General features: G+C 44.2%; 1 protein-coding gene across 7 annotated transcripts in view; it reads right to left on the bottom strand.

Moving 5' to 3' along the window:
• Nucleotides 1-12969, bottom strand: part of igf2bp2a (insulin-like growth factor 2 mRNA binding protein 2a) — a 75500-nt gene that overhangs the window by 49485 nt on the left and 13046 nt on the right. For all 7 annotated transcript variants that reach the window (XM_061841743.1, XM_061841736.1, XM_061841738.1 and 4 more), the window contains 2 exons: nucleotides 12670-12909; nucleotides 11640-11700 (listed from right to left, as the gene is read on the bottom strand). In XM_061841743.1, coding sequence (XP_061697727.1) covers nucleotides 11640-11700; nucleotides 12670-12844 — 236 coding nt within the window. In that variant the 5' untranslated portion in view covers nucleotides 12845-12909. The remainder of the gene's footprint in view (nucleotides 1-11639; nucleotides 11701-12669; nucleotides 12910-12969) is intronic.

The raw sequence follows: 12969 nt of genomic DNA, 5'->3' as shown, positions 1-12969 counted from the left end.
CTTACAGCGCATACCGTCGTACGCTATTTACGCCCACTCACGCACAGCTGGCCTCATTCAGCTCTGCCACGCTGTGTCAGGAAGCGGCGATATTGTTGGAAGGCAGCTGGAAGAAGGGTGTTGGGGGGGGGGTGAAGGGGGGGTGCGCACGGCATTATATGCTGACACAAAACGTGCTCATGTGAGGAAGAAGGGGAGGAGGAGGAGGCGAATGCTGCAGTGGAAAGAGGGTGTGACGCTCCCTGGAGAAGGCAGGGAGGTGAACGGTAGCTTTGCCATCAATGAAAACAACCCCCCCCGGTTAAAATCGTGGCACCGCTAGAAGGCATGCATGATTGCTTCGCCATCAAATATTTACTGACTCACTGGACATGCATGTTTCGGTGCAAGAGCTTCACCTACATTTCACTCAGAGGAGGGAGGGTGTCTCTCAGGAAATATAGGGAACCCCATGCACACCCTGAGAGGCCAGTGACCCGTTACCTAGCAACACCCATTTTGGCACTGTGCTGGCCATTTCAGGGTTAAATAAAATTTAAAAAAAAAACAAGCAAAACAAAACCGAAAGGAAAAAAAAACATAACAGGCCGTTATAGCGATCCACCTGTGATGCTAAAACAGCAGCTCGAGCACCCACGGGAAGCTGTCCGATTTTGCGGAATGGAAAATAATGTATTCAGCGCCCTCGGGGCTATGACAATAAAGTGCCACAATACAAGCGGTTTAACAAATGTTTGCGTTCACACTCTGCGCGCGACCTTGACAATCGAATTCTACTGTAGTCTTAAAAGTTATTCCGGATACATAGGGTTGACTTGCTTTCAAGATGCAGTAAGATGAGCACTGTGTCGTCGATTAATCAATTGTTGGGAATTTTTAAAATTGTGTGTAAGATGCGTTACCATGTTTGCCTCACAATCCTGAGGTTCAGGGTTTGTATCTCTGTGGAGTTTATATGTTCTACCAGTCCTTGCGTGGCTTCTTCCCACATTCCAGAAACTGCTTCATTGAACACTCTGAATTGTCCGGAGGTGTGAATGTAGGTGTGAACGGTTCTTAGTACTGTATATATGTGCCCTGCAATGGACCTTTCCGGCCTGTCAATCAGTCGTATAATAATAGCCAATCAGATAGCCGCATTGTCTTAACCCCTGGCTTGACACACCCCTTTTGTCGTCATGTCCCACAAGCAATGCTGGTTATCGGTCGCGTGCGCTTGGAAAAGTTAATGTTCCGAACAAAATGGTCCTCGGAAGCGCTTGGGGAACGTGCAATTGTGATGAAAGATATCCGGCTAGGTTACAAGGGGCCCACTTGATTCATTTTCCAAAGCCTAAAACACAGTTGACGAAGTGTCTACGATGGATTAAGGCTTGTGGAAGACCGCACGTAGAGCTAAATGGGGACAATATCAACAAACACAGGGCTGTATGTTCGAAGGTAAGTGAGGGAGAAGTAACTTCTCTGAGTTTGATTTCATTATTATCAGTACTTCATACATTGCAGGAGAACAACTTTCACTTTGTTAGCGTTTCACTAACCTGCTGAATGAAGTGTGTCATGTTTTATGCCGAAGAGTCGGGTTTGTGATCTGTAAATGTGCGGTGTCATGCAAGAGAAACGTCTATTTGCCCATTTGTATCACATCAGACTATTATGACAGAGCACTGGGTTCCATTACGGGCCAAGTCAAATGAACACACCCACTCACTTATAAAGACTACAATGATATTACTCGTGATCTTTGCAAGTAAAAAGTACTCACCCTGCTTTACACGCGCAGTACGATTCCACTATTTTATCCTGTTGGATTTCAATATGAAGTTTGTGAGCCGTCAAACTTTTTTGCATTAATTGCCAACATTTGGCTGTAACTCTGACATTGCGTCCTGCTTTGTCCAAAATCTTATTTCCATGTACATATCTTTGTGTGATATAGTTGACACCTCTCTGTCGTACTCTCTTGGACATGTCTGGCGCATTTGGCAAAAAACATACCCCAATATTATCTGCAATACACGATAGAGAATCGACTTCAAACATGTTCTGTTCAATCTCCATTTTGAAAGCTTGTGGGACATGGCTAAGGGGGCGTAGCTTCAGCTCGCCATCGTAAAGGTCCATCCGGCGATAGCAGCAGAAAGCCGAGTGAAAGGTCCTCCATAAATGATTGGAAGATGAGAGGCCACAAACACATGATTTCCTATTAGTCGACTTCAAACTTTAAACTAGGAAACTCCCGATCCAACTTTTACCCATCCTATCACAAAACGATATTGCAGCCTTGAGTTTTGGCCAATACTGATTACAATCTGATCAAACATCGGCAATAATCGTACATCCATCCATCATCCAAGCTGCTTATCCTCACAAAGGTAGTGGGAGTGCTGGAGTCTATCCCAGCAATCTTCAGGCAGGAGGCGCGGTACACCCTGAACTAGTTGCAAGGCCAATCGTAGGGCACACAGAAACAACCATTCGCAGTCGCAATCACACGTATGAGCAGTTTCGAATCTCCAGTCAAATGTTTTTGGGATGTGGGACAAAACCAGAGAGCCCGAAGAAAACCCACGCAAGCACAGGGAGATCATGCAAATTCACACATGCGGGCCTGGGATTTGAAACCTGGTCATCGGAACGTTGGGGCAGACGCTCTAACCAATCGATCACTGTGCCGCCAGCTTGATCAAGTAATCGAGTAAAGTCAACTAGGCAGTCCAAATACTAATCGGAACTTGAGATGCCATCCACACAGACCCCCCCACCCCAATTCTGTTCAATACAACAGAGAATCGGAACATTGTATTATCGAAACAGCATGTCAAAGTAGTTCTCTGTGCTAACAAAAATAAATTGATAAAGTATTGAGACATAACTTCGACTGTTGTAAGCGATTTCATAATCCTACATAATCCATCACAAACAGTAGATTGAAGGTACAGGCCTTATGCAAGGTCATTATTGCCAAATATCGAATGACACTTCAGCAGGAAATGCAGGACAGACAGCAGCCAAGGCCGAGTCTTGAATAACCTGTTCACTTTTGTGTCAGGATAATTGATATTTGATATATTTTTTTATGGCCAAATGCACAATCACAAAGGGAAATGAGAGCAAATTTTACCATGTCTGAAACGGGTTCCCGTGCAGAACTACTGTTCAGTTTCAAGTGGTTGATGTACATCTTTTTGTTGAACGTGTTATGCTGTACAGCCAGGTATGAGTTATTGAAGTATAATTCATGGCAAAACTGAAAAATGAGCATGTATACATACAAGGCCTCTGTCTATTGTTGGTTCTGCTTTTGTCACTTTCATAGCAAAGGATACAGTATATCATGCACAACAGACTATACTGTATTATTCCGTTCATTAGTACAGGTGTAGTTGGCACTACACTGCTGATATTCCTACCAAAGTCGACGGCTTAAATAGAGGGAATATGTGCATAGGTCTTTTTTTTTGTTTGTTTGTTTTTTTGTCAATGTTCCTGGCTGCCTTTTGAGGCTGCTCACATTCATTCGGCCCTATATGTGTATGTATACAGTATATATACGGGCTGTCACAATACCCAGCACAGTTGCCACATACCCTGCTACGACTCATTCTGCTGCGTCTCGTTACCTAATGTCGTAACTACTGTACAAGCACCAAGACTGGAGCTCTACAGGCTGCATTCGAACTATACGGAGAAAGCAAATCTGTCTGGCCTGCACAAAAAGAGAGCAACAGGTTCCGTGCAGCGTATTCAACCGCTTTAGATGACGTACGCTTAGGTCATAACAGCTGCTTTTGATATGTTTAATATAATATATTACAGTTGAACAGGAGACCCCAAAAAAAAAAAACAAATCCATTCTGAAGCTAATCTAGCCAACCATCTATCTATCAATCTATGCCTAATTAGAGTCTGGTTTCGCCATCTTTCCTTAGCCCACACAAGTCTTCCAAAGACGGGGAGGCAATGCTGCCCTCTGTCAGCGGCGCTTAGGTCACCCCACGCGGCAGCAGACAGGGAAACGGACACGCACCCACACAAATATTCCCGACTCTGGCTCCGACACTGCCTCTTTCGGAAGTCCCGTGTGTCCTCCTCTTCTCGCTCAGATAACAGAGGAGGCACAATGGCGGCCTTGTGGGGGTGAGCTTTCAGCTCGGAGCCAGGGAAAACTGCGGCGGTCCCGTTCCTACGTTGGGAGCGCATGCATATGGAAAAGGATGAAAATGACGGCTCCGAGCGGGCGTTATGAATAAGAAAGGTCAGAGAAGGGCTCGCTCGGGCTGTGACACACAATCGGACTCAGCACTTTTTTCCCTCGCTGCACTTGGAGAAACGAAATGAGCGCTGGTATTTTTACTTTGGCTTCTTGCTGGGATATGTATTCACTGTCAAATAAAATCAGCACTCTGACCGCTCTACCGCCAAGCGCTCCCAACACGAGCTGGACCTGCATCGAGAACCAGTCAGCACTCTCTGCTCCGCTGAGAAATGACAAAAGTCTTAATATGAAATCCATTCATGCTTTTTTTTTTTTTTCTGTACCGCTTATTGTGTTCTCAGTCATGGTGGAAGCTGGAGTTTGTCCCAGATGACTTTGGGACAATATACTGACCATGTTTTTCATTGAAAATGGGAAAAGTTACAATTAGTTTTGCAAACGGAAAATGCAAATATCGAAAAACGGGTCTCACCGTAAACGTTTCTGAGTGAATTTTTATGTGTATATATCATAGTTATCCTTTTCCATATAAATAACGAAAGCGGTTGACTGTAAAAACTGAGAACATGCACTTGCGTGTTATGTGCTCACAGCCCCATAACCGAAACAACAATAGAGAACCGCAGCACTTTTATTGTGTTTGTGCCTTAAACACTATCCTGCGAAGCGTGCCGTACATCGAAAACAAAGCTACTGTGTCCAGCGGAGTTCCTTCCAAAGTCACATTGTGCGTGGGGAGAGATTTGCCTCATACTTACTTCCGCAAGTATATCTTGTTATTTACACGTGTTTTAGATCTGCAAATATACCTGCGATTTTCACGTTTTTAGGCACGCAAATATATTCAGAATTTAGATATTTTTCAATGTGTGCACACCATTTGCAAATATTCACTTCTGCTTATGAATTGTGGAAGATGCGTTTGTGGCTCAGCGGACATTTATTTTTGAGAGAAACATAATGCAGTTTCCAAGATATTCACACACACAAAATGAGAATATTCACATGCGTGGAATTGAACATTTCCAAATTATAAGTCATGAAATATGCATACACAATATATATATATATATATAAAACATCAATCGCAGATACATTTGTGGTTCTGAAAAATACATGTAAGTCATGAATTTATTTGTGGATCTGAAAAATGTGTAAATATTTTGAGACAAATCTCTCCGCTTAATTCTCAAGTACTGACAGGCATCCATGTTCCGGTTTTTACAACATTATGAATGGGAGTTGGGTCGGTCTTTTTTCTTTTTTTTCTCATCTGTAAATCAAAACCAAAAGGAAAACCTCCCCGTTCTTACTCGATTGACATCAGCAAGTCACTCCTGGGGTGAGAGACAGCGTACACCACGGTTAGATCACCAGTCAAGCACGGGACTGACACAGGGACACAGACAATGAGTCCTAAGTTCACCGAACAAACATGCTTTTGGATATCGGGAGGAACCGACACACATGCACGCTTCACACGTAAAGCTCTGAGCCGTCACCAGGTTAAAGGTGAAAACCGCTGTATCTCACGATGTTTTGCAGCAGGCGCGCTTGTCTCGCCATGAGCTGTTGCATGCGCTCAAACCCATTGAACAGTCTTCGCTGGTACCCATGGAAATCAATTAAAATCGAGTACGGTCGGGATTGATTGAGGACTGTGGTTCTCACCGTGGCCGATCGCGTCGCCCAGTGTGCAGTGTAATGCGACAAGTTTTCGTGAGTGGGCGTTGGCCACTAGTATTGCCATGATTCCAAATTTGCAATGCATGTGGGCGGTGTCGCAACATCATGGAGGTAACAGCCGATCGAAATGTTTTGTCATATCACGAGTTTTCCCAACTAGATTTAATTATTATACACTGAAATTATTCCCAGTTATGATCTGAGATCCAGCCAGCATCCGCCAAAATGTACAAGTGAAGAATATGCGTAATATATAAGTCGTCTTTTACAATAAAACATTTCATGCCATTATTGAAGTTCATTGTCAAGAGCCTCTCAAATCTCCACGTATTTTACTTTATTTCTTACCCTTCAATCACCTGGGGTGCGGGTGTGAGTCGCTGACTGTATTTTTTATTTTTTTTTTTCCTGCCATTGTCCAGTTCAGTCACAGTCAGCCGCATCGCTCAGTTTTACGACAAGCGGAACGCGGCCTGGATACAGTCTACTTTCGGCCATCTGGTTTCACCTGTTCAGCAGTCATCAGTGCACAGTCACACGATGAGGTGTTGATACAGGATGATGGCAGGGAGTATCACCACCTGCTGCATGTTCCAGCTGCCCCCCCCCCCACAACCCCCCCGTGGAGACCACACCCTTGGGCGCCCTCTGCGAGCACTGGCACATGACAAACATTACAAACCATTGTATGTGTTCAAATGGGAGTCACCTGCTGTCTTTAAGCCGAGTGTGAACATATCAAATGCACACATTTGCAGGCACGACCGAGACACAAGAGAGAGCAGCTTCGATATCGATCATAGATCATCCCCACAATAATAGATCATCCCTACAAGATGCTGTTTAGCCAACCAATTTCTCTGTCAGTTTCAAGGCAGATGCTTCTGATGCAACTGTATTTCCCAATCTTTACAGTTCTACGTTCTTAATTTTCTTTTCAGTGCTGTTTCATGTCTTTGGTCCCTCCGGCATTCCCCGACGTGAACAGAACCACACCAGAATTCACTTACAAGAGGCCCGAAGCCACCTCTTCAACCAGTCTTAGTCCGCCAGTTTCGCGCACAAATGATAGTGTTCGCATTTGACCAAACGAACCACACTATAAAGCGATTGCACTAGACAGTACAGTAAGCTTTCATTTCTCCCAACAAACAAAAAAAAAAGGGCTGCGTTATTCCTACTGTTCGGTTCCATTCTATGTGGAGGGAAAAAAATTTCAAGCATACTAAGAGGAATCAGGACAAACCACGCAAGCTCATTCTCAACTCTCATGGGCCAATGGCAGGCGTGTTCACACAGGAAGTAGTTTTTCTGTACAGAATAGGGAGTGAAAGTGAAACAAAGCAACATGTCCTATTGTTAAGGTTAATAATTCTTTGGATGATTTAACAGGCTACCGCACACCAGCAAATACCAAAGTCAACACGTTGAGTAAATACATTTTTACACTGCGAAGCAAAGACGGAGCCAATGTGTGAGGATCTACTAACCACAAACTTGAATCAGTCCACAGTTTCATCCGTTTATTAGATCACCATTATGCCTTAAGCCCGACTTGGTTCATTTGTTGCTGGATCGGCTCAAGGTCTGCTTGTTTTCTCACCACAATCAAAACACGCCAGATTCTGCTGTGAACCCAACCAAGACCGCTTCATTCGGATCATTTGGGACCGGTATATTTGGTCCGTACACAGGTTTGGTTACCATCTGAACACCTAAACACACGAACTGCCACAAGGGGAGGAAAACATACAGAATCCATCCATTTTCCAAGCCGCAACAGTGTGAGCAAACGGTGCAAACGGTGCAAGTGTAAAAGGCTCAAATAAGTTTGTAGCACACTGAATCAATGATTGCACTCATTATTGAAACTGAGTTAAAAATCAGTCACATATTAAAGCAAGGACTATTTTAAATGGCAAAAGGAGCGTAGGCTCAAGAACCGCGGATGTCACTTCACAGCCGGTGAACTTAGATGATGCTCTTTATGCACTTCTCGCTTCTCCTTAATATTCACAGCTGGTTTAAAAAAAAAAAAGGCAGGTGCGACAAACGCCTTCTCCTGCACAAGTGGCCAGTTTGGCGACAATTGCGCCGCGGCCGAAGGGCAACAGGTTGGAGTCGAAAGAGAACATGCTGAGGCAGCCACGGGCGTGGAAGCACCGAGCTGGTGAGCGGAGATTCCAGGAGTTTAAACGGCGATTCCCGCCCGTTTCGGAAAGCGGCACAATTTGCAATTCTCTCACATCTAATCTGGGCTCTCCCCTGAGCTATGTGCTCGACCGCGCTACATCGAGTCGGCTAAGAGGCAAAATAAACACCAAAGCGCTTTTGTGAATAAATGATCGCTGTACAAATGAGGAGGTAAGGGTGAGTTCACACATTACAGTTAATTAATAAAGCCCCATCCAAAATCATTTTTAAAATGAGCCTGTTGTGGACCTCTTGGATTTCAGGCGCGAGTGGACATTACAAGTCGGGAGGAGTGATGGAGGCTGGGGTGGGGGGTGGGGGGTCAAGCGTGGCACCTCCCGCTATCAGCAGAGCCTGGCCGAGAGCTTCGTCTGCACCCGGGATCAACTGGGGAGTTTTAATGGATTCGGAACGGATCAACTAATGGCTATCTATCGCCTTTCGCAGTTTTTCACTCATAAGCTGGCGCTATGTGGTGCAATGCAGATGTTTACACCTTTCTTCATCCTATCTTCAAAACATAAAACTGCTTTAGTAATTGATTCGACTTTATAAGAGTCAACGTATGTAGTGACATTTTTTTTTTTTTTTTGGTTTTTAATTTGAGCACCATTTCATTTTTCACAAATGCGTTGAACATTCAGAAGTCATGCTGACGTTAAAAGAATTATGCACAATAATATCCCGACACGAACGCTTTAAGTCCCGTTTGTAGGCTACTCACTGGGCTACATTTGATAGTTATATCATTGAATTAAAAAAAAAAAAAAAACGAGAAATGGATTCACACCAGGTCAAACCAGTAGAGGATGAGCTGCACCCATTAAATCAAACCACAAATAGAAATTGGTGGAGATTAATTAACTCAGTTTCCTGCTTAAATTTAATCGCAGTTATCTAATAAAGTTTTGAACATATGGCTTGGGAACTAGCTGGAGGGAAAAAAAATGATAAATGAAATTGCTTTCCCTCATGCTATACAGAAGGGCTACAATTACATCAACTGAGTTTTAATCTAAAAATTTTACAAAATGCACCGAAATAACATATGTAAAGAAAGGAAATTGAGTCTGTACCAATAAAAAAAAGAATCTTTACAATTTCATCGTGCTTGATACAAATAATGAAATCTAGTTGCTTTGTAGCAATTAAAACCTGTTGCATTTTTGTCATCATGCAAGCAGAATAACGTCCATAAACAGGAAGATTGTATTTTGTCAACTACCTGTATTGATATTATAATGCGACAAAGCTCCATTCAGCCAACACTACTCCTTATCTCGAGAGTGAATTGTGTTTAAACACCCACCCATCCATTTTACATTTTGATTGTCCTCACCAACAACAAACAACGTAACACTTGGCAAAAAACACTTCTGAACCACAACTTTGTCTTTTACAAAGGCCTCGTAGCCCTTCACAGAATAACGTAGAATCTAATTAAAGATAGAAAAATATAGATTTTTTTTAAATACTTATCAAATAATTCAAATCAAGAGAATTGAGCCAGCACATATTCAAGATACAATCCACCCCCCCCACACACACACACGCACACACACGACTCACAAAGCATGAGGACGACGGAAACGCTCAAAAAATTATTACGTATCATTATTAAAACCAACTGTAATTATTCAACTATTTGAATGGAACAATTGCAAAATTACATAAGCAACAGGAAATGAGTGTCTTTGTTTATTTAATACTTGGCGTGAATAATACTTAAATACTTTTACGCATATCTTGAAAAAAAATGTCAAATTATATTTTAATAGTTTCGTAAAATAATTTTCTCAGATTTTTCCATTGCTACAAGGAGTGTGGATAAACAGTTGATTTCAATTTACATGAATTTGAATGTAGTTTAACGTAATTGTAGTGGCAAACGTGAGGTCGTATTTACGCGTCGCGTGACTATTTCTACGCGAGGGTGGTGAAACCTTTTCAAGAGTAACGATTTGAACGTCGTTGCATTTAAGAAGAAGTGAACAAAATCACGCCATGTGGGGGGGAAAACACGTATCCTGTCGCTCATGTGATTTCGCCCATACATGTTGCGCCTCCCCTGCAATGGCGAAATTGAGTGTTGCCTGACGCGGAGTGGGTGGGTGTGTGTGTGTGGGGGGGGGGGGGGTGGTGGATGTACATGGAACTCCTACTTACACGCACCAAGTCTCCCCCCCCCCCCTTTGCAGCTCGCACACATGTATGCACTTCTTTTTTTTTCCTGCTCCGTGTAATCCCGCCCCACGCAGGAAAAGGGCCATCGCGGCAGCCATTATGAGGCTCAGCCATGATGGCCTACGTGCACGTTGGCTGCGTGGGAGTGGCGCAGCCATTGAGCGCCATGTTGGTGAGCCTCACGAACGCGCCCGTAGCGCACCAAAATGGCGTCCCCCCCCCAAAAAAAAAAAAAAAAATCCAACTTTAACAGGTTTACGACGTTTGATTTACTGACTTAGGCGGCACGTAACCCCACCAAAGGTTGGAAAAAAACAACGTGTGGGTTGTGAGTGCAGGAAAGCGTGCACGGAAGAAGAGTGGGGGTTGGGGGCACATAGTGTGGGGTCACGTGTTCCTCCACAAGGGGGTTGAATATTTACCTTTTTGTCACGCAATGTTGCCTCTCCCTACAGGCGAGTGAGGGGTTGCGCAATCTATAGGATCCGGGGAAGCGAATAGCGTGAGCAAAAAAAAAAAAAAGCGGAAACGTGAGACTCTTATGGCGGGTGATTGATAAAATGGTGTGGTGGTGCAAGCACACACAAAAAAAAAGCGTCTCGGGTTTTTGCCTTTCGTTTTCCACGTACACGCGTGCACATAAAAGGCTGATTGGTATGCAACTCATTGTGCATTGCGGCGGTGGAGTCGACGCGTTGGGGGTGAACGTGGGGGTCTCCGCGTCGTCGTGATCCAGTCCACGGATTGGTAATCAGGCAACACTGGTGCAACGTGTACATTGTCGTGTTTTACTAAGGTAAAACAAATAAGCACGTATCTCCACCCCCATCAAGAAAACCCTGTGTGTGTGTGTTGAGGGATGGGGGTGAAGCGTGTTTTACAACATTGCACATATTAAACGTGCAGATTACAAGTCATGAAGCATACACACAAAAAGTATAAAGAGGTCTTCCATAGGGGGATCTTTCTATAGGGACCCAGTCTTATCACAGCAGTTTGGAGTGTTCATGAAATAAATATTTCAACCTCAAACCCATTTATTCCATGTTGACTGTATTTACTTTTCACACTTCATAACATGTTGCTCAAACGCAAACCTTAAAGCTACGGTAAATATTGTCGGAATAGTGGCATTATTTGCCAAAGTATGCTTACAGATGATCACTTTTCAAACATTCTCCAGAAGAACTCTAACTTCTCATTGAGAACGACTGAGAAGTGTGTGTTTGTGTGTGAGCAAAAAGGTCAAAGCTCCTTCCTTTGTAAAAGCATAGAAGAAGCGGAGCTCTTTAACTTTTCATTGAGAAGTTGTGGTATATAAGTGTGCGTGTGTTTGTGTCACATTGCAAAGGCCTACCTAAGCTTCTTGGGAACAGAGTAGTCCACCTCTATCACCTTTCCGTGCAATTCTGCTTTCCCTGTGGGAGCAGAGGCGGGTGCGACGTTAATATATATATATATATATATATATATTTTAAATGCAAAGCGCAATAAATGTGCAAAACACTCCAAGGGAATGTAACATTATAGATGTAGTGTGTGTGTGTGTGTGTGTGTGTGTGGATGTGGGGAATGGTCAGCTATGCGTTGCACTCCCACCTCTCAGCTTTGTGTTCACCGTACCAAGCGATCCACACTCAACAGGAGGGGGGGGGAGGGGGGGTCCGATTCTCAAGGTAAAGGTGTAGCAGGGAACCAAGGGAAAGAAAGAATATGTACATCTTTTTTGGGGGTGCGGCTCAGAGTGGCCTAGCGCAGCAATGATCGTCTCACCTCGCCCACCCCCGCCCCAACCCCTCCCCCCACTCTCCACCACCCACCGCCTCCCCTTTTCCAGCTACCTGTTTATGGGCTCTTTCCTCCGGACCCCCGCGACCCACCGCCAAGTCACCTCGTAAAAACACGGCCAGACGTCCGAGGAACACGGACGTGACAAGTTTTCCGCGCGGGCGTCGCTCGGCTCCCTTCAATAAAATCACGAGAAAAAATAAGTGAAAAATAATTACCCGAAGCATCAAGAGCACCCCGTGCGCGTGCATTCCAGCGGGGGTGAGCACCAAAACGCGGCGCACTCTATATCGGAATCTGTCCGCATATTGTGCGTCTTGTGGCGCTTGTGTCGTTTTTAAAAGAGCGACATTGAAGCGTTTTTTTTTTTTTTTTTACAATAAAGAAAAAAGAAAAGAAAAAGTGTCCGGCGATCGATCATCGATTCAAATCAGTCTTGACGCGCGCACCAAACTCACTAAAACGTGGAGCACAATTGCACACTCACACACGCAAATAAAAAAAAACCCACACAAATAATTCGTGCATGTGCTCCCGTGACTGACTCAGTGCCTTATTTTTAAAATGTGTCATCTCATCAAGCATCACTTCTCACTCACCCGAAAGAGTCTCGATAGCCTTCACGGCCGCGTTCTGGTCGGGGAAGTCCACAAAGGCATAGCCGGATTTGACGAGGACCTGCTCGGCCGCGGGGAGCTTCCTCTCCCCGAAGAGCTGCTGCAAGTCCTCCACAGTGACCGAAGGACTTAGATTCCCGACATATAGTTTGTTCATGATCTGACAGGAGCAAGGGTGGAGGGGGGGACAGAGAAATAAATCCCAAAGATCCTGAAGCGAGGCTGCAAAAGAAGAAAAATGAAAAAGAAAAAAATGTAAAATAAAAAAAGGTGGTGAAGGAG

This window comes from Syngnathoides biaculeatus, chromosome 14, assembly GCF_019802595.1.
Source record: "Syngnathoides biaculeatus isolate LvHL_M chromosome 14, ASM1980259v1, whole genome shotgun sequence".
Classification (NCBI taxonomy): domain Eukaryota; kingdom Metazoa; phylum Chordata; class Actinopteri; order Syngnathiformes; family Syngnathidae; genus Syngnathoides; species Syngnathoides biaculeatus.
This window is presented reverse-complemented; position numbering and strand designations above follow the sequence as displayed.